At 68.2% G+C, this 18,195-nt stretch overlaps 3 protein-coding genes across 9 annotated transcripts; 2 read left to right on the forward strand and 1 right to left on the reverse strand.

Moving 5' to 3' along the window:
• Window positions 1-1,000: 1,000 nt before the first annotated feature.
• On the forward strand, window positions 1,001-7,564 carry SYTL1 (synaptotagmin like 1). Of its 3 annotated transcripts, none has more exons than XM_074555547.1 (16): window positions 1,001-1,225; window positions 1,785-1,937; window positions 2,765-2,993; window positions 3,340-3,485; window positions 3,565-3,664; window positions 3,993-4,032; window positions 4,236-4,326; window positions 4,474-4,565; window positions 4,800-4,919; window positions 5,005-5,171; window positions 5,247-5,349; window positions 5,445-5,606; window positions 5,673-5,751; window positions 5,838-5,937; window positions 6,009-6,214; window positions 6,309-7,564. In XM_074555547.1, exons 3-16 carry the CDS (start codon window positions 2,815-2,817, stop codon window positions 6,446-6,448), a joined length of 1,725 nt encoding a protein of 574 aa, XP_074411648.1. In that variant the 5' UTR covers window positions 1,001-1,225; window positions 1,785-1,937; window positions 2,765-2,814; the 3' UTR covers window positions 6,449-7,564. The 3 variants fall into 3 exon arrangements, with proteins under 3 accessions (XP_074411648.1, XP_074411647.1, XP_074411649.1); XM_074555546.1 differs by having other exon boundaries at window positions 1,002-1,225; window positions 1,785-2,016; XM_074555548.1 differs by having other exon boundaries at window positions 1,002-1,225; window positions 1,785-1,897.
• CD164L2 (CD164 molecule like 2) lies at window positions 7,170-13,828 on the reverse strand. Of its 4 annotated transcripts, none has more exons than XM_074555556.1 (6): window positions 11,972-12,182; window positions 10,422-10,523; window positions 9,987-10,064; window positions 9,745-9,810; window positions 8,994-9,159; window positions 7,170-7,583 (listed from the first exon to the last, which is right to left on the reverse strand). In XM_074555556.1, the coding sequence occupies exons 1-6, from the start codon at window positions 12,054-12,056 to the stop codon at window positions 7,577-7,579; spliced, it is 504 nt and encodes a 167-aa protein (XP_074411657.1). In that variant the 5' UTR covers window positions 12,057-12,182; the 3' UTR covers window positions 7,170-7,576. The 4 variants fall into 4 exon arrangements, with proteins under 4 accessions (XP_074411657.1, XP_074411658.1, XP_074411659.1 ...); XM_074555557.1 differs by lacking the exons at window positions 7,170-7,583; window positions 11,972-12,182 and adding exons at window positions 7,840-8,506; window positions 11,160-11,331; XM_074555558.1 differs by lacking the exons at window positions 7,170-7,583; window positions 11,972-12,182 and adding exons at window positions 7,855-8,506; window positions 13,738-13,828.
• GPR3 (G protein-coupled receptor 3) lies at window positions 11,442-15,901 on the forward strand. 2 transcript variants are annotated; one of them, XM_074555554.1, is made up of 2 exons: window positions 11,442-11,502; window positions 13,944-15,901. In XM_074555554.1, exon 2 carries the CDS (start codon window positions 14,114-14,116, stop codon window positions 15,101-15,103), a length of 990 nt encoding a protein of 329 aa, XP_074411655.1. In that variant the 5' UTR covers window positions 11,442-11,502; window positions 13,944-14,113; the 3' UTR covers window positions 15,104-15,901. The 2 variants fall into 2 exon arrangements, with proteins under 2 accessions (XP_074411655.1, XP_074411654.1); XM_074555553.1 differs by lacking the exon at window positions 11,442-11,502 and adding an exon at window positions 13,316-13,525.
• Window positions 15,902-18,195: the final 2,294 nt, after the last annotated feature.

Here is an 18,195-nt window from a genome sequence, read left to right on the forward strand (position 1 = left end):
TCCTGCTTCTCCTCACACCCTTCTCCATCCCAAAACTGCTCCTCACTGTGGGTGCTGCAGAGCAAAGGGCCCAGGGTGCCCAGCAAGGGCTTGGTGCCCGCCTGGGGTCACCCAGAGCTGAGCCCTGAGGGGACTCAGGAGTCCCCACACCCCTGTCCCTCTGCAGGGCCTGGCTGCATTCCCAGGACACCTCTGGCACTGGGGGGATCCCCCTCCTCCTCTGGGACCCCCCAGAGCTGAGCAGCAGCGCCCTGCAAGGGGACAGGGAGGGAGGGGAGTGGCCCACTGAGGGACAGACACACGAAGCCACTGCTGAAGTCTCATTTCCTGAGACACCAGGCTAAAAATAATCCCCTTTTCTTGTGGTCCTGTGCTCACGAAGTGCTGCCATCTCACATCAGAGCTGGGGGGAGCCTGTCCCCCACCCCCAGCCAGCTGCTCTCCCTGTGGCATGGAGGGAAACTGAGGCACAGGTCACGCTGTGGTGATCCTGCCCAGGGTTTATCCCTGCTGGGCACTGCTGGGCCCATCCTGCATGGTCCTGGCTGCTCAGGACCCCTGGCATTCAGAGCAGGATGGAGGTGGTGTGTTAGTGCAATCCAACAGCGGTGGGGCTGGATGTATTGGTGGGACAGGCAATGTGGGGCTGGGGGAGCCGTGGGGTGGGGTGGGATGGGGGGAACCACGGTTTGGGGAGGGGCCTGGGGCTGTCCCATGGGCTGGGAATGCACTATGGGATGGGGGCACCCTGGGGATGGGGTCCTGCAAAGCCCCAGGGACCTGGGGCTCCCCACTGGGCTGTGGGGTGGGGGCTGCAGGTGGGCAGGTGTGCTGCAGGTGTGCTGCAGGTGTGCTGCTCCCCCACCCCAGCACAGACCAGTCGCCCAGTTCCCCCAGGCGCTCTCCTGGAAACCCCAGAGCCGCATCCTGCCCCCAGCCCCCGTGTGGGACATCTCCCACCCCCTCCCCTTTTCCACACCCTGGAGTCTCCCCCCGGCTCGGGTCCCCCGTCCCGGGCTCATCCCCGCCGCGCCGCCCCTTGGCGGGCGCTGCCGCCGCCCAGTTCAGCCCAGTTCAGCCCAGTTGAGCCCCGTCCCGCCGCGCTGCCGGCTGCAGTCGCTGCCTCGGTGCCGCCGGGTGCGGAGGCGCTCCAGGGCTGCGCTGGAGTCACCGGGCACGGCCGGGCCGGGGCAGCGCCGGGGGCACGGAGAGCGCACCTGGGCAGGTGAGGGGGGCGCGGGGCTGAGCGGGGCCCGGGGGGCTCTGGGGGGGCTCTGGGGGCCGGTCCCGCTGCTCTGGCCCCGCTCGGGGCTGCGCAACCCCCTCCCTGTGCCCGGTGAGCAGCTTGGGCAGGGGGCGCCGCTTTGAGGGGTGGCATTCCTTGTCCCCGCGCTGTGACACGGAGCTGGGGCTGACCCGAGCCCTCCGAAATGGGGCCCTGGTGCCGGGAGGAGCCGAGGGGGGCTCCGGGCAGCCCTGGGACCCGCCTGGGGGCTCACCCGGGAGGGGCCGGCCGTGGGAGCGCTTTGGGGAGGGGGCCTGGGGGGCGTTCCACGCCGTCTGCAGCCCCTCTCCATCTTGTGGGGCTGCCTGCAGTGAGAAAAGGGGGGCGGGCAGGCCCCGGCTGGGGCTCGCTGGGGAGGCTGAACTGGTTTGACTGGTGCGGGGCGGGGGCCGCTGCCAGCACCCCCCGGGGGCTCCGCTGCTCCTGCACGGCTCGGTCTGGGACCCCGAGGGAGCGGGGCACGCAGCGGCCCCGGCTCAGGGTTAGGTGACATTTTTAGGTGGCGGCTCTGTTCCGGGGTGGGGGAACCCCCCCGTGTGCCGGCGGTAAACAGGATACGAGCGGCTGCGGCGGGGAGACAGCGGCAGCATCGCCCCCGCCCCGGGAGAGACGGTTCGTGCCCCCTGAAACCCCTCCTGACCCGGGAGAGCCGGTTCGTGTCCTGAAACCCTTCCTGACCCGGGCAGGGCCGGTTCGTGTCCTGAAACCACTCCCGATCCCGCGGAGTGCCGGTTAGTGTCCCCGGGACCCCTCCCAGAGCCATGTCGGGGCCGGTGTCTGAGATCCCAGGGGCACCTGTGGGGCAGGGAAGGGACCCTCGAGGGGCAGGGGACAGGCTGGGACAGGGCCACCCGTGGGGCGGGGTCACCTTTGGGGCTGGGACAGGGCCGCTGCTGGAGGGGGGACACCGCAGCGCTCGGCTCTGTGGGTGCCCAGGAACCCGGGGTGTGCCCGGGAGGTTCAGGCTGCTCCTGCCCCACGGCTGCCGCAATTTCCTGCCCTCGGTAACTCCAGGCAGCGCTTTCCCAACGCCGGGGACAGGAAGGGCCGCGGTGAGGCAGCGCCGGGCATGGGGCAAGACCCTCTGGAGATGCGATGGGCTGAGCGCGGCCTCAGCCTGGCTCGGCTCAGCCTGTGGCAGGGACAGCCGAGCCCCTTCTGCCATCTGTCCGTGTGCCCTGGCAGCCGGCGAATCCCTGGGAAAGCGGCAGGGGCAGAGCCAGCCCTGAGCAAACACGCTGGGCAAACAGCGGCCGCGGGCAGGGCCGGGCTGGCACGGAGCCGGCAGCGGGAGGAGCGGCCCGGTGTGCCCGGGCTGCCCGTGCTCTTTACCGGGCACCCTCGGCAGCGGCCCGGTGTCCCCGGGCTGCCCGTGCTCTTTACCGGGCACCCTCGGTACCGGCCCGGTGTCCCCGTTCGTGGCCGGGGGTGTTCAGGGGGTGCGGGCTGAGCTCGCCCTCCTGTCCCTTGTCCTTGCAGCGGGATGAGCGGGGGGGATCCCCCCCAGCGGCCCCCATCTCCCTCTCCCGATGCTGGCGTCGCTGGTGCACGCCCGTTGCGCTGAGCCGCCCCTGTCCCCGCCGCCCCGCATGGCGCTGCAGCCCGAGGAGCTGGACCTGAGCTTCCTGACGGAGGAGGAGCGCAGCTGCATCGCCCGCGTCCTGCAGCGGGACTGGCAGCTCCGCCGGCGGGAGGAGGGCCGCGTCAGGTGGGCGGGGGTCGGGGTCACCCCTGGGGACAGCGTGGGGTCCCTGTGGGGGTCACCCTTGGGGACAGCGGGCAGCCCCCAGCAGCAGCTCCCTGGGGTCTGAGAGGGTTCCCCGTTCCCAGAGCAGCCAGGCCGAGGGTCCCCTGCCCACGCGGGGATGGGGTCACCCCTGAGCTCAGGGTTTGTCACACCAGCACCGGGGGTCCCACAGGCCCTGGGGAGGGGTCCTGCTGTCCCCCAGGCCCTGCTGGGGCGGCTCCATCCCCTGGGTAGGCTCTGGGGCGGTGGCACAGGGGCCGATGGCGGTGCCAGCCTGACGGTCCCAGTGTCCCCTCCCGCCCACCAGCAAACTCCGCAAGTCGGTGTCGGACCCGGCGCGGCTGCGGAGCCTCACCGGGGACTGGTTCAGCGATGCCCGCGCCCAGCGCCACCAGCACCCGCTGGGCTCCGACCTGGTCCGGGCCTCCATCCGCCGCAGGAGGCGGCCCCGGGGTATGCGAGGGGCGCGGGGGGCACCGGGACCGGGGAGGGGGGGACAGGGCTCGGCCCGCTGAGCTCCCGGTGTCCCCAGGAACGGAGGAGCTGGAGCGCGGCCCCAGCCTGGAGGCCATCGATGAGCCGCTGGTAGAGGACAGGGAGGATGAGGATGGTGCCTTGGAGACAGACGAGAGGTGAGGAAGGAAGGAAGGGCATCATCACCCCGCAGGTGCCCCAGAGCTGGTGGCACCTCACTGGTGCCCACTGGGGCTGGCACGAGGGGGCAGAACCCCCAGTGGAGGGGACGGTGCAGTCAGGGCTGGTGTCTGCCCCTGTGTCCACCACTGTCCCCCACCGTCCCAGCATCTGTGTCCACCATCCCACTGTCTTTCTGTCCCTCTGTCCATCTGTCCCTTGTCCCAGTGTCTCCCACTGTCCTGGTGTCTGTCTGTCCACCATCCCAGTGTCCTCCCACTGTCTGTCCACCATCCAGGCCAAACTAACGGTGGTCTCTTCCCGCAGTTCCCCCCCCGAGGAGGTGCAGGAGGCCACGGAGCCCCAGGTGGGTCCCTGAGCAGTGGGGTTCACCCTGCAGCACCCCCCGTGCCATCCCAGGGTAGTGCTGCACCTGGAGTGATGGGAAATGTCCCACAAAACGTCCTGCGGGTGTCCCTTGGGTCATCCCTCGTCCAGGAACACAGAGGGGAGGCCTGGGCTGGGGGATGAGGGGGTGCCCGGGGTCCCCTCTGACCCTTTCCCTCTCAGCCCAGCCCCCCCGGCCCGGCTGTGGAGGGGACCCCGGGGTCACAGCCCGTGCTGCAGGGCGACATCCCCGCGAGGGAGCCGGACAGCCCAGGTGAGTGGGGCGGGGTCGGTGCTGGGGGGGCTGGAGCGCCCCAGCCCCGCAGGGATCCCCTCCTGCCCCCCCAAACTGCCGCCCTGCAGGGATCTCCCTCCTGTCACCCCTGCCCCTCGGACCCCCGCCCACCCCTTGTCCTTGCAGGTGACACGGGGGGTCCCTCCCTGGGCTCGAGCAGCAACGAGGAGGATGAGGAGGAGCCGGACTCGGCACAGAGCAGCCACAGCGCTGGGCAGGTGGGATGGGCTGGGGGGGCTGCATGGAACTGGGGGGGCTGTATGGGACTGGGTGGCTGGAGAGGGTCGTAAGGAGTTTTGAAGGGGTTGTGTGGGGTTTTGGGGGTCTGGGAGCACTGGACAAAGCCAGCACAGCATGGGCTGCACCCAAGCACCAGGCCCTGCTGGGAGCCGGCTGTCCTCAGTGGGTCTGGGGGCCCAAGGGGGGGTGCCGACCCCTCTTTGCACTTCCAGAGACCAGAGACCCCCCAGAGGGATCAGACACCCCCAGACCCACTGCACCCACAGAACGGCCTCACGCCCCCGAGGCTGCTGAGCACCAGCTCGTCCGTGTCCAGCCTCAGCTCCTCCACGGTACTGGGACGGGGCTGGGGCTGGGGTTTGGGCTGGGCAGGGCGGGCAGGGGTCACCTCCCCATCGCCCCTCACTCTTTCCCCAGCTGAGCGGGAGCCTGATGAGCCTGTACAGCGAGGGGGAGCTGGGCCGGGTGCCCGTGCGGGGCTGCGTGCAGTTCTCCCTGCGCTACCAGGCGGCCGAGAAGGAGCTGCAGGTGCACGTCCTGCGCTGCCGCCAGCTGGCCGAGGCCAAGAAGCAGCGCTCGGACCCGTGAGTGCCCCCGCCCCGCGGCGCTGCCCAGGGAGCCCCCGGCCCCAGCGCCCCCAGCCCCTTTCTCGGCCCCAGGTACATCAAGACCTACCTGCTGCCCGACAAGTCCAACCGCAGCAAGCGCAAAACCGCCGTGAGGAAGAGGAGCTTGGACCCCGTCTTCAACGAGACCCTCAAGGTTCCTGACCCTCCTTGGGGTGGGCTGGGGGGTCCCCAGGCTCAGATGGGATGGGTGGGGATAGTCAATCTCACCCTGTGTGCCCTCCCCACCAGTACAAGCTGGAGAAGAGGGACCTGCAGGGCCGGACCCTGAACCTGTCCGTGTGGCACCACGACAGCCTGGGCAGGAACCTCTTCCTGGGCGAGGTGGAGGTGGCGCTGGGCACGTGGGACTGGGCCAACACGCGGCCCGAGTGGTTCAGCCTGCAGCCACGGGTGAGCTGCCCCCCTCCCGAGCCCCCGTGGGTGCAGTGCCCCCATAACCCGCCCTGTGCTCTCCAGATGCCCATCCCCTCGGACGGGCTGCCCAGCCGTGGCAGCCTCAACCTGGCACTCAAGTTCATCCCTGCTGGCTCCGAAGGTGAGAGGGGCCCGTGGGCAGCCGGGGGGTGGCATGGCATGGCATGGCATGGCACAGCACGGTGCCCCTGACCCCTCTGCCCCCAGGAGCAGGGATGCCACCCACAGGCGAGCTGCACATCTGGGTGAAGGATGCTCAGGGCCTCATCCCACTGCAGAGCGGCACCGTGGACGCCTTCGTGCAGTGGTAGGGTGGGGGTGACACCGGGGACACCCGAGGGGTGGCTGGGGCGCCCCCTGACCCCCGTGTCCCCCCAGCTACGTGCTGCCCGACGACAGCAAGGCCAGCCGGCAGAAGACGCGGGTGGTGAAGCGCAGCCTGAACCCCCTCTTCAACCACACCATGGTGTACGACGGCTTCCAGGCCAGGGACCTGGCCGAGGCCTGCGCCGAGTTCACCCTCTGGCACCACGAGGCCTTCTCCAAACGGCAGCTGGGCGGCATCCGCCTCAGCCTGGGCACCGGTGAGAGCAGGGGCTGTCCCCAGGCTGTCCCCAGCCCCTGGGGTGTCCCCAGTTTGTCCCCAGCCCCGGCGCTGACGGGCTCCTGTCCCCGCAGGCAGCAGCTACGGGCTGCCCGTGGGCTGGATGGACTCCACGGCCGAGGAGCAGAGCGTGTGGCAGCAGCTGCTGCAGCAGCCGGGACGCTGGGTGGAGGCGCTGCTGCCCCTGCGCACCGACCTGGTGCCCCGGGGGTAGCCCCCAGACCCACGGAGCGGCCGGGCCATGGGACTGTGGGGTCTGGGCGGGCTGGGGTCTGTGCCCTCCCTCAGCAGCAACGAAGGGGCACCAGAGGGCACAGCTGGCGGCTTTGTATTGCTGTGGGCACATCTGGCGGCTTTGTATTGCTGTGGGCACATCTGGCGGCCGTTCATTGCCCTGGCCACCATCCCCTGCCTTCTCCCTCTGCCGTGGGGCTGGAGCTGCTGCGCCCCACTGCTCCCGGTGTGGGGCTGCAGGGGTCTGTATGGGGTTTTGGGCACCTGGGGGGACTGGAGTCACACACTCATCCTCACAGAACAAAACCCCTCTCCCAAACTTCTCCCCATCCCTAGGGTACTTTAACCCTTTAATCCACTGCCTAAGCATAACTATTTCCTCAACGGAGGAGAAAACTTTGCCTCTCACCTCATTGACCTTTCCTTCCATGCCCGTCCTTCCAGCCCCTGGGTATGGGGGGCCCTGCTCTGCCAGGGGGGCCCTGCTCTGTCAGGGTGCCCCATTTCTTACTGGGGCGCCCCACACCAGGCTGCCCTGTCCCCTGGGACCCCACACTGGTTCCCAGTCACTGGGGGGACTGGAGTCACTTGGGCCCACCCCCAAATCCCACCCTGTGGCAGAGCAGCCAAATCCCCAAAGGGGTTTTTGCTGCCCCAGGACTGCTGGGGCTGCGGGGTGACAATGACACGGACACCAGAAATTACAGGAAAATCCTTTATTGGTTTCTGTGCCCCCGTTCCAGCTCGGGCTGTGCCCAGTGTGGGGCTGGGGTCCCAAAGGGTCCCCCAGTGCCCCCCATGGCCGTGTCCCCTGGTCCCTGCGTGCCCTGGCAAGCACAGGGTGGGGGCCCAAGGAGGGATTCAGGGCTGGAGGGGTCCCCGGCCCAGCAGCACCCCTGGGAGCAGCCGGGGGGGCCCAGACCCCCGGAGCACCCCCAGGCACCGTGCAGGGGGGTCGGGGGGCGCCTGTCCCACCCCGGGCTCCTGGCCTTGCATAGTCGTGGTGGGGGGCTGTGCGGGGTTGCAGCCCCCTGGCCGCGGGCAGGGGGACACCAGCGGTGGCCTCTTCACTGGGGGGCCAGGACAGCGACCCCCAGCCCGGGGGGGCTCAGATCCTGGGGGTTGGACAGAGAGGAGAGGTAGCAGGAAAGGGGCTCCACCCGGGCGTCCCAGCCCCTCACAGCCCCCGAGGGGGTTTGGGGTCTCCCAGGGCCCACCCACACCATAGGAGAGGGTTGGACTGCACTGGAGGGAGGGGGGGGTCCCCTGCAGCCCCCAGACACAGCACAGACACCACTTGGAGGGAGGGGGGTCCCCTGTACCCCTCCCCACCACAGGAACCCCGGACACAGCACAGACACCACCTGGCAGAGTTTAATGGGGCAGCCCGAGCTACAGTGTCACCCCACAGCACACGGCACGCACCCCCTCCCCAAAACAGCACACAGAGAGACGGTGGGGGAGAGGGACCCCCGAGCCCCCCAGAGCACACAGAGGCACAGCAAAGCACACAGCAAGGCCCTGGCTCGGCTCCCCTGGCGGGCACGGGGGATCAGGGCAGGGGTGGGGGCTCCGGCCAGAATCCTGCAGGGAGAAGCACCCGGGAGCCCCGAGGGGACGAGGGGACCCCCCCCAGCCCCACGAGCCTCGAGGCTGAGGGGAGGCAGTGGGGCAGGGGGCGCTGAGGGTGGGAGAGGCTGCTGGGGCCACACTGGGAGCCCTGCGGTTCCCGTGCTGTCAGGGAGGCTCAGGGTGGGTCTGGGGGCACTGGGGACTCCTCACCCCGGGCAGGAGGGGCTCTATGGGCTGCCCCCCGAGGGGCTCCATGCCACAAAGGGGGTCAGGGGGGACCCCCTTCCCTTCCCTCCCTAACAACCGACAGGAAACAGCAAAGCCAGTTGGGAAACGCCATCATGCAAACCAGCAGGGAGGGCCCCGTCCCCCTGTGCCCGGGGAGGGCGAGGCAGGGGTGAAGCTCTGGGGATGATGGGGTGGGGGCACCCCCTCCCCTCTGCCCAGCACCTACTGGTTGTCCTCTCTGCAGCGTGGAAGGAAAGAGAGGGGGCACGGCCCCACATCAGACACAGCGACCCTGGGACGAGGGGACAGCACCGAGACCCCATGGCAATGCCCAGGGACACACCTGGGACCCCCTGGCAGCTCCAGGGACACCTCTGGGACCCTCCCACCCCTGGGGGCTCAGAGCCAGGACCCAGACAGACCGACAGGCAGAGGGGGCAGGACAGCCGGACAAGGGGACAGACAGGGGGCTGTGAACCCCTCCATCTCCCAAATCATCCCCTGCAGCATGGGGCCAGACTGGCACAAAGAGCCACGGGACAGTGGGGACATAGCACGGTGAGGACACAGGACTGGGGACACAGCCCATGGGGACACAGGACAATGGGACACACAGCTGAGGACACGGGACACTCCCCAGGTGACCCAGTCCTGGCTGTAGCGGGGGCTTGGCCCGGGTCCCCTCCCTCCCTCCCGGATCCCAGGGATGCTCAGGGAGCCCTTACAGCGTTTGGTAGGTGCTGTCCTTGGACTTGATGAACTTGAAGAGGAAGAAGGCCACGGCCTGCAGGCACAGCACCAGCACCATGCCCCCGATGAAGCTGGCCGTGTCGAAGCCGGGCGCGTGGAACTCGGGGCTGCCCGTCAGCGGGGCACTCGTGGTGGTGGTCCCTGGTGCCAGGGGAAACGGGGGGTTTGGGCAGCCGTGGGGGCTGCTGGCACCCCTGACACCAGAGAGGGGATTTGGGGTCCTGGGGACACTGTGGCTGCCCAGGGAGGGATGGCAGCTCCCACCTTGGGGCTGGGGTGTCCCCACCAATCCAAGGCCACTGGGATGGGCTCAGCCCCGTGCCAGAGCAGCTGGAGCTGCAGGAAAGGAGCCAGCAGCAAGAAGATCCTAGCGGATCTATAATTCATCAGGCTCCAGGCTCTGGTTTCCTGCTGTGCTCTCCAGTTCCCCCTTACTGGAAGAGGCTCCTGCTCCACTCCCAGCCAGGCTGGAGCTGCAATTCCCAGCAAGGTTGGGGTCAGGGCTTGTTCCTGGAGGGCTGATGGGTGCCGTGAGTGCAGAGAGAGGGGACAGGGACAGGGCTGTGACAGGGACATGGGGACATCCCTTGGCCCAACACCGAGTCAGCTCCACTCATCCCTCCCAAAGGGATGGGAGCTAGAGAGGGAAGAGCCTTGCTGGGACAAGTGCCTGGGGCACCCAGGACCCCATCCCACGGCCTCCCACCCCTCCCCAGAGCCACTCACTTGTGGGGTGTGTCACCGGCTCCTTGCTATGGGACCGCGGAGGCTCCTCCGTGTGGGACTTCAGTGCTGGAGAAGGCAGGGACAGAGGGCAGGGGTCAAGCGGTGTCAGGGGACATTGCCCCACAGCCCTGCAGCCATCCCCTCCTTCCCATGGTGGGATTTCACCCCCATGGCCCCCGCAGCAGCAGCAGCAGCTCTGTCGCCAAGTTCAGAGGGTCTGGGGGCTTTGGGCTGGGGGTTACCTCGGCACAGGGCGCTGCTGTTGTAGAGAGCACAGGTCCCCTGCACTGCTGAGCCTCTCTGCACGCAGCTCCCTGCTCCTGGGGAAAAGGAGCAGAGTTTTCAGGGATCCCACACCGGGGCAGCCAGCCCTGCCCAGGCCAGGGCTGCCCAGGCACCTGAGGGGTTGGGAGGAGGGGGTTTCATTCCTGGGGTGGGCATCCCCCTGGGGGTCTGGGACTGGGGGCTCAGAGCCCCAGGCAGGGCCTTGGGAGCAGCTGAGATGGGGAAAGAGCTGGGATGGGCACCCAAGGGTGCTGGGAGCCGCCACCCTGGGCACTGGGGCTGGGGAGGGCTGGTGGGAGCCCCTCTCTGTGCCCACCCAGCTGGGCCCCTCACCGGGCTCCTTGGGTGTCTCCAGCCCCTCATTGGCTCCCTGGGGTTCCCCAGCCCCTCACCTGGCTCCTCGGGGGTCCCGCAGCCCGCCCAGACGCAGCCGGTGCCGTTGTGGGGGTGCACAGCCGTGCACAGCTCGCAGGAGCTCAGCTGGCCACACTCTCCTGCCAAAGCCGGGGAGAGGCCGTGAGGGCAGCGCCAGCACCCACCCTGCGGCCCTGGGGAGGGGGCTGCACCCCCAGCCCCAGTTCTGATGGGGCAGCAGGAGCGAGGAGGGCACATCCCATAGCGCCGAACCCGTCCCCATGGGGTGTTGGTGGGATCACCAGCCCTCCAGCGAGGGGACAGGCACAGCTGCAGCTCCCACCCAGCTCCCACAGGGCCCCCCCGTCACCCACAGCGCAGGAAACTCCCCCGGCATGGGGATCTGGGGTCCTTGGTGGAGGTTGGAGCGAGAGCAGCAGCAGCTCCAGCCCGGCCGGGGTTACCCGGGCAGCGTCCCCGCTCTGCCCGCCCCGGCCATCCCGCGGGACCCCGTTCCCGGCCCGGTGAGTCACCGGTGTGTGCGGAGCCGCTCTTCCCCCACCCGCTCATCATTAATTTACAGCGCTGGCTGCGCAGGGAGGCTGCGGGAGCCCTGCCCGCACCGCGGCCCGCGCTCCCATCCCGGCAACGGGACCGGGGCCGCTCCCCACGCCGGGGTGCCCCAGGCTCGCCGAGCAAACCCTCCGGAAGGGCTCTCCGGAGCGGGCACGGGGAATGGAGGGGCACAGGGAATGGAGGGGCACAGGACACCCCACCTACAGCGCTTCCCTTTGGGGCCACCGCTGCAGCCCCCCAGCTTTTAGGGCTCCCCAAAGCCCTGCGCGGCTGGCAGGAAAGCCCCTGCCCTTCCTTGCCAGGGAAAGCCGAGGGGGCGCAGGGCAGGAAGCGGAGATGCTGCGGCCCCATTGCCATGGCTACGGGAGGGGGGTGGGCACGCCGCTGGCCCCCCCTCCGGCATTCGGAGAGCTGCCGGGAGCCAATGGGAAAGTAGGACTTTGTTCGCAAGGCTTTGGGCAGGTTTATAATTTATTTTTATCGCGGCAGGCGCAGGAACAGACGTGTGAGCGCAGCGCTGTCAGCTCCCGCTCCCGCCGCCAGGTGTGGGGAGAGAGGGAGGGAGGGGGCGGCCCAGGGCACCCCCCGCTCCCAGGGGCGCTCCGGGAACACGCGTGGGACAGGCCAGGGTGGAAACGTCTCCCTGCACAGCCGGGGATGGGAGCGGGGAGCAGGAGGAAGCCCGGGGTTTGCATAATTAATGCCCGGAGTTGCAGCGCCTCGGGAAGGAGGGGACGGCTCCGCTCCCCTCTCCCCGCCACGAGGTCCGCACACTTTTTGGGGAGGACTGGGGCCCTGCTCGCCGCCCACCCCGCGCGCCCCCCTGGCCCTCGGGGTTCCCAGCCCGGAGCACCGATGGGAGCGGGGCTGGGGTCGCGCTTCCCCAAACCGAGCTCGGGCGACCGAGTCCCGTGGGGGCGAGAGAACCCCTGGGACAAACCAACCCCACAGAAAAGTTGGGCTGCCCCGGAGCTGCCGAGGCCCGCGCTCCCCTCCCCGGCCCCGGCCGTACCTGCGCGGGTGGGAGCGGGTCCGTGCGCGCACAGCAGCGCGCACAGGAGCGCGCAGCGCAGCGCCGCGGGGCCCGGCGGGGCCATGGCCCGGCCCGGCTCGGCTCGGCCCGGCGCGGCACGGTCCCGGCGGATCTCCCGGGAGAGCGGAGCGCAGCAGATGCGCGCCCGCGGGAGGCGGCCCCGGCGGCGGCGGGGGAGGGGGGGCGGCCCCGCCTCGGCCCGCCCCGCTCCGCCCCGGCGGGCCCGGCCCGGGCTGGGGGGGCTCTCACGGGGTGCGAACCGCCCGTGGCACCCACCGAGCCCCCACCGAGCCCCCACCGAGCCACCGAGCACCCGCCCATGGGCGCGGGAGAGCCGGGGCTGCGCGGACTGCACACCTGTACACTCTGTGCACACCTGTACACAACCTGTACACACCTGTACCCCCTGCGCACACCTGTACACAACCTGTACACAACCTGCACCCCCTGTGCACACCTGTACCCCTTGTGCACACCTGTGCACACCTGTACACACCTGTACACACCTATACCCCCTGTGCACACCTGTACACACTGTGTACACTGCACACACACCGCACACCTGCCCATCCTGCACGCCCTGTGCACACCTGCCCGCTCCGTGCGCCTGCAGCCGGCCTGTGCCCAGCGCCCCGCACACCCCGCACTCCCTGCCCGCTCCGGGCCCGTGCCCGGGACACTCCGGTCCCTGCCCGGGCTCCGAGGGGTCCCAGCTGAGCCTCAGCCCGGTCCGGGCTCTCCGGGACCCCCTCTCTCCTCGGCGGGGACAGATCTCCGGCTTCGAGGAACTGGCGCGGGGGAAGAGTCCGGGGGAGCGCAGCCCTGTCCTTCCTCCTCTCCTCCTCCTCCTCCCCGGGGGCAGAGCTCCCGCAGCCCCTCCGGCCGGGCATTCCCGCTCCTCCGGTTCCTGAATTATTCAGCCCGGCTGTGGGAACGTCCCACGGGGACGCACCGGGAGGGGAGGGCCCAGCGCAGCCCCGGCCGTGCGGGGGCGGAACGGGCCCCGTCCTCGACCACCCCGCACCCCCAGCTCGGGGCCGCCCCCTCGAGCGGAGCCCCCAAACCTCCGCATTGCGGGGGGAGAGAGGGCCGGGGCAGCCCCTGCCCCGCTCCCTCCCGGCAGCTCGGTGGTGACCGGGGCCGGGGGTCCCTCTGGGCTCAGGGGTCCCTCTAGGCTGGGGGGTCCCTCTGGGTGGGGGGTCCCTCTGGGCTTGGGGGTCCCTCTGGGGTCCAGGGGTTCCTCGGACGCTCGGGGGTCCCTCGGGGTCCGGGGGCGGCGGGCGGGCGGGGGCGGGCGCGGGGTTGGGGGGGGGTGTGTGTGGACTGGTTTTTATGAATGAGCGGCGATTACTATGCGGCGCGCGCGCTCCCGCGCAGCCCGCGCGGGCGCTGATTGGCTCCGCGGCGGCATTGACGTCACGGCGGGGCCGGGGGCCGTGAGTCACCCGCGCCGGGCCCCCCCGGCCCCGCTCGGTCCGGGCGCTATAACTCGGCGGCGCCCATGGCACCGGGCAGCTCCGCGCAGCCCCGCAGGTGAGTGCCGGGCACCGGCGGCTCCCGCGGCACCGGCGGACGGGGGCCCGCTCTGGCGGAGCGCCGCGTTACGGGGAGGGTGGCGAGGGGCGGCCATGCCGCCCGCCCGGGGAGGGGGAGAGCCCCAGGGTAAGGAGGGATGCCATGGAGGGGATAGAGGGGGGGGTCTGCTGCCGCGGGGCGCTGACCGGGGGGCAGGGGCACCCCTTTACCTGCTGCTGGGGATCCCCTCACTTTGGGGTTTTCCTCTGCCAGTCCTGCTTCTCTGGATTTACCCATCAAAATCATGCAGTGCCCATGCCCCGGCAGCTAAGGCAGCAGGAGCACGGGTGGTGTGTGTGTGTGTGTGTGTTCCCTTCCTTTATTCACCTATCTATTTTATTCACCTATTTATTTATTTCTAAACCATCTTATCCAGAAAAATTCCCTCAGAGCAAGCAGCGAGCACAACCTCAACCTCCACTGCTCTGCCCACCCTCCTGAGGACAACTTTTGGGGGCAGGCAGTACTGTCCCATCCAGGGGGCACAGGGACAGCTCGTGGACAGCAGCGGCTGGGGACTGCTCTTGCAGGCCCCCCTCTGCCACCATGATGGAGAAGGGGCCCCCCAACTCCAGCGAAGGCCAGCAGGGCTGGTTCTCAGCCAGGAACGGCAGCGGCAGCTCCTTGGATCTGCAGTCTGTGGTGCAGCCCCTCGCCTTGAACCCGTGGGACGTTGTCCTCTGCATCTCGGGGACCATCATCTCCTGTGAGAACGCCATCGTGGTGGTGGTCATCTTCTACAGCCCGGCCTTCCGCGCCCCCATGTTCCTCCTGATCGGCAGCCTGGCCACCGCCGACCTGCTGGCGGGCGTGGGGCTGATGCTGCACTTTGCCTTCGTGTACTTCATCCCGTCCGAGGCCGTCAGCCTCCTCACCGTGGGGCTGCTGGTCAGCTCCTTCACGGCCAGCGTCTGCAGCCTGCTGGCCATCACCATCGACCGCTACCTGTCCCTCTACAACGCCCTGACCTACTGCTCGGAGAGGACGGTCACCAGGACCCACATCATGCTGCTGCTCACCTGGGGAGCCTCCATCGGCCACGGGCTGCTGCCCGTGCTGGGCTGGAACTGCCTGCAGGAGCCGTCGGCCTGCAGCGCGGTCAGGCCGCTGACCAGGAGCCACCTGCTGCTGCTGTCGGCGTCCGTGCTGGCGGTGCTGGCGGCGATGCTGCAGCTGTACGTGCAGATCTGCCGCATCGTGTGCCGGCACGCGCACCAGATCGCCGTGCAGAGGCACTTCTTGGCCAGCTCCCACTACGGCGCCAGCTCGCGCAAGGGCATCGCCACGCCGGCCGTGATCCTGGGCACGCTGGCGTCCTGCTGGCTGCCCTTTGCCATCTTGGGGCTGCTGGGGGAGCGCGGCTCGGCGGCGCTCTGCGCCCACGCCGCGCTGCTCCCCGCCGCCTACAACTCGCTGCTGAACCCCGTCATCTACGCCTTCAGGAACCGCGAGATCCAGAAGGTGCTGTGGGCCGCGTGCTGCGGCTGCGTGTCCCCCTCGCCGCCCTTCCGCTCCCGCTCCCCCAGCGACGTCTGATCCCCAGCCCTCGCTCACCGTCACCTCATCGCAGCCGGGGGTTTGCTCTCATCCCCCCTTTTCACGCAGGAGCTCTTGGAAACAAGCAGCTCTTCCCGGCCTTGTCCTCTTTGGGCACAACCCCTTCTTCTCCTCTATTTTTCCACTTTTTGAATAGAGACAAAGACGTATTTTTTATCCATAATATAATCTATATTTATGTGTCAGAGAGAGGGGGCCGATCCTCATATTTTCTTTAAAACTATTTATGATGCTTTATTTTTTTAAGGGTGGGGAAACGCCAGGAACGTTCACCCCCCTCTTGTTGTTTTTACAACCTTGTTATTTACCTCAGATAGTCAAAATATATTTTATACATTTGGGGAAGGGGAGGAGAGACTCGCTGCCAGAGGAGGAGGGACTCAACCCCTTCCCCCCCTTCTCCCAGCCGTCCATTTATTTATTTATTGGTATTTGAATTATTATTTAATTCGATTTCCATGCCTCCCTCCCGCGCCCAGCGCTGGGCCCTGCTGCCCTCTAGTGCTCACTGCCTTCAGGAGGGGGGGCTGCCCGAGCCTCTGCACCCCCAAACCCACAATTTTGGGGTCCTCTGTGTGCTGCCACCCCCCTCACGGCACACAGGACCCCCCTGCCAAAGCCTTTCTTTGCACTGGGGTTGGACTTGCACATTTCTGGGGAGATGGATGTGAAAAGTCCCTTGTGAAGGGGACCCCTGGGATGGGGACCCCTCGGTGGGTCAGGGTGGGGGGCTGTTCTTGTTTACAACTCTGGTAGGGGAATAAATGAATTTGTGGTACGAGGAGCTGCTGTTTGATGCTGGGGAGGGGGTGGGTCGGTGTTTCCCGAGGGGGCAGAGCAGGGGGAGGTTCCCGAGCGCCGCCGGGGCCATCCCCTGCTCCGTTTCCCTGCTCCCGGATGAGAGATGCCGAGTGACAGCGCTTCCCGCACCCATCACATCCTGTTAGCAGGAGCTGGCCCGGGGGAGCAGCGCGGATGGCCCTGACCATCCTCATCCTCGCAGCCCCAGCGGGCACAGGGGCTGCATCCAGCGCTGCTGGTGACATCTGACATGTCCCCCACCCAGGGGTAGCAGGGGCTCATTCATGGCATCCATCCGAGGGGTGAGACCTGGGCCCTCCATCCAGCATCTCTGCACAGCATCTCTGCCTCCACCTCCGCCCCCAGACCCTCTCCTGGTGAGGGGGGCACGGGGGGCCGTGCCCAGCACCCCCTCACTGAGATTCCCAGAGTCACAGGATCTGAGTGCCCAGCCCGGCTGCCCCAGCTGCCTGCCAGGTTAATGACGGCACAGCTAATTAGGGCAGCTCAGCCCCCGGGTACCGCCCTGTGCGCCCCCCGAGCCCCCGGCCGGGGCAGCCGCGCTCTCACAGCAATTTGTGCATCTCGGATGTGCCGGGATGCGGCAGAGCCCGGGGCCGGAGCAGCCGTGCCCAGGGATGCGTGCGGCCCCGGGCTCTGCTCACCTGGGCTGGGACCTGGTGGCAGCCCCGAGGCTGGGGATGTTTATTGCACAGGAAATGCAGATTTCACTGGCTGAGCGCTGGCAGGGGCTGTGCCAGCAGGTGATGGGGCTGAATGGGGGCTGAGGGACCCACAGATGGTCCCTGCTCTCCCAGGGCTGGGGAATTTGGGACTCCTCCCATCTCCAGCGAGGTTGAGCCAGAGGCTGGAGCTGCTCATTCTACCCAGGGCCCAGCTGAGATCCCTCAGGAGATAAATCCCAAGCCTGCCTCCCCCAGCAGTGAGAATCCTGCAATTCCCAGCTCTGCTGTGCTCAGGGGCAGTTTTTACCTGGTGATTCTTATATCAACATCACGTGGCAGCTGAAACTGCTTTTCTCTCCCTCGTGCCTCCCCTGCTGATGCCTTCAGAGGGAGCTTCTTTCTCCACGGTGTGCGAGCCCACCCAGCTCCTCCCACTCCCTGGGGTCCCTGTCACTTCCCCTGGGGACAGGGTGGCACTCCAGAGTGTGCAAGGCACAGAGGCAGCACCGTTCAGGTGTGCCGGAGCCCCGCGAATGTCACCCTCAGCCACCACGGGGCCATTGCCCAGCTCCGTGTGCCCCTTCCCGGGTGGGAGAGGCACCTTTGGCTCCTGCCTGCGCCTATTCCCTGCTCCAGGAGGGATGGGGGAGCCCTGGGATGGGGGAACCCTGGGATGGGGGAACCCTGGGATGGGGGAGCCCTGGGATGGGGGAACCCTGGGATGGGGGAGCCCCAGCCCCAGCCCTGCTGGTCACTCTCCAGCCAGCCCAGAGCCATTCCTGGCTGCTCCAGGCCGCTGGGGGATGATGGAGCAGGCAGGGACACACAGCAGGGCCCAGCCTGCTCCATTTTTGTGTGGAGAAAGATGCAATAAGTGAAGCTATATAAAAAAGAGTCAAATCCATCCAAGAAGGTGCCAGAGTGCTGAGCAGCCACCCCCACGCCAGGGATGTGCAGGAGAGGCTCGGGGGGGACCAAGAGCCCAACTTTGGGATTAAAATATGAGCTAGGAGAGGTGGGCATGGCCTCAGCCCAGCTGTGCTGGCACATCTGGCAGGGCCAGCCCTCCCCAGGCTCCCAGCAGATGCTGCAGGCACAGGCAACTCTGTCCCCAAGGCCTGGCTGTGCTGCAGGGCAGGCAGGGCGTGGGCTGGGGTTCATTCCCCTCTCCGTGAGCAGCCCTGTCCTGCTGGCAGCACTGGGGCCCAGATCTGGCTCCAAGCACTTGCCCTTGGCCACCGAGCGGGGGAGAGCTGGCAGCACCCACAGCAGAGCCAGGGCTGCTCCCAAAGCACCCTGCTCCAGCCCTGGTGCCAAAAGCTCCGGGGTTCGCCAGATGGGAGGAGGGAATGCGGCTGCTGCTGCCAAACCTCCCCCTGGCACCCCGAGCCCCAAGTGCCCTGCCTGGGGCGCAGCCCTTCCCACACCCCATGCCAGGGCTGGCTCTGTGCTCCCAGTGCCCCACGGAGTGCCCTTGATGGCACTCGAGTCCTGAGGTGCCTCCTCCTGCACCGCCCTGGCACCGCCGGGCCATGGGGAGGGCTGGCAGCTCCGCTTATGGGCCTGGGTTACATTTAAATGAGA

This window comes from Zonotrichia albicollis, chromosome 20, assembly GCF_047830755.1.
Source record: "Zonotrichia albicollis isolate bZonAlb1 chromosome 20, bZonAlb1.hap1, whole genome shotgun sequence".
NCBI classification, from domain to species: domain Eukaryota; kingdom Metazoa; phylum Chordata; class Aves; order Passeriformes; family Passerellidae; genus Zonotrichia; species Zonotrichia albicollis.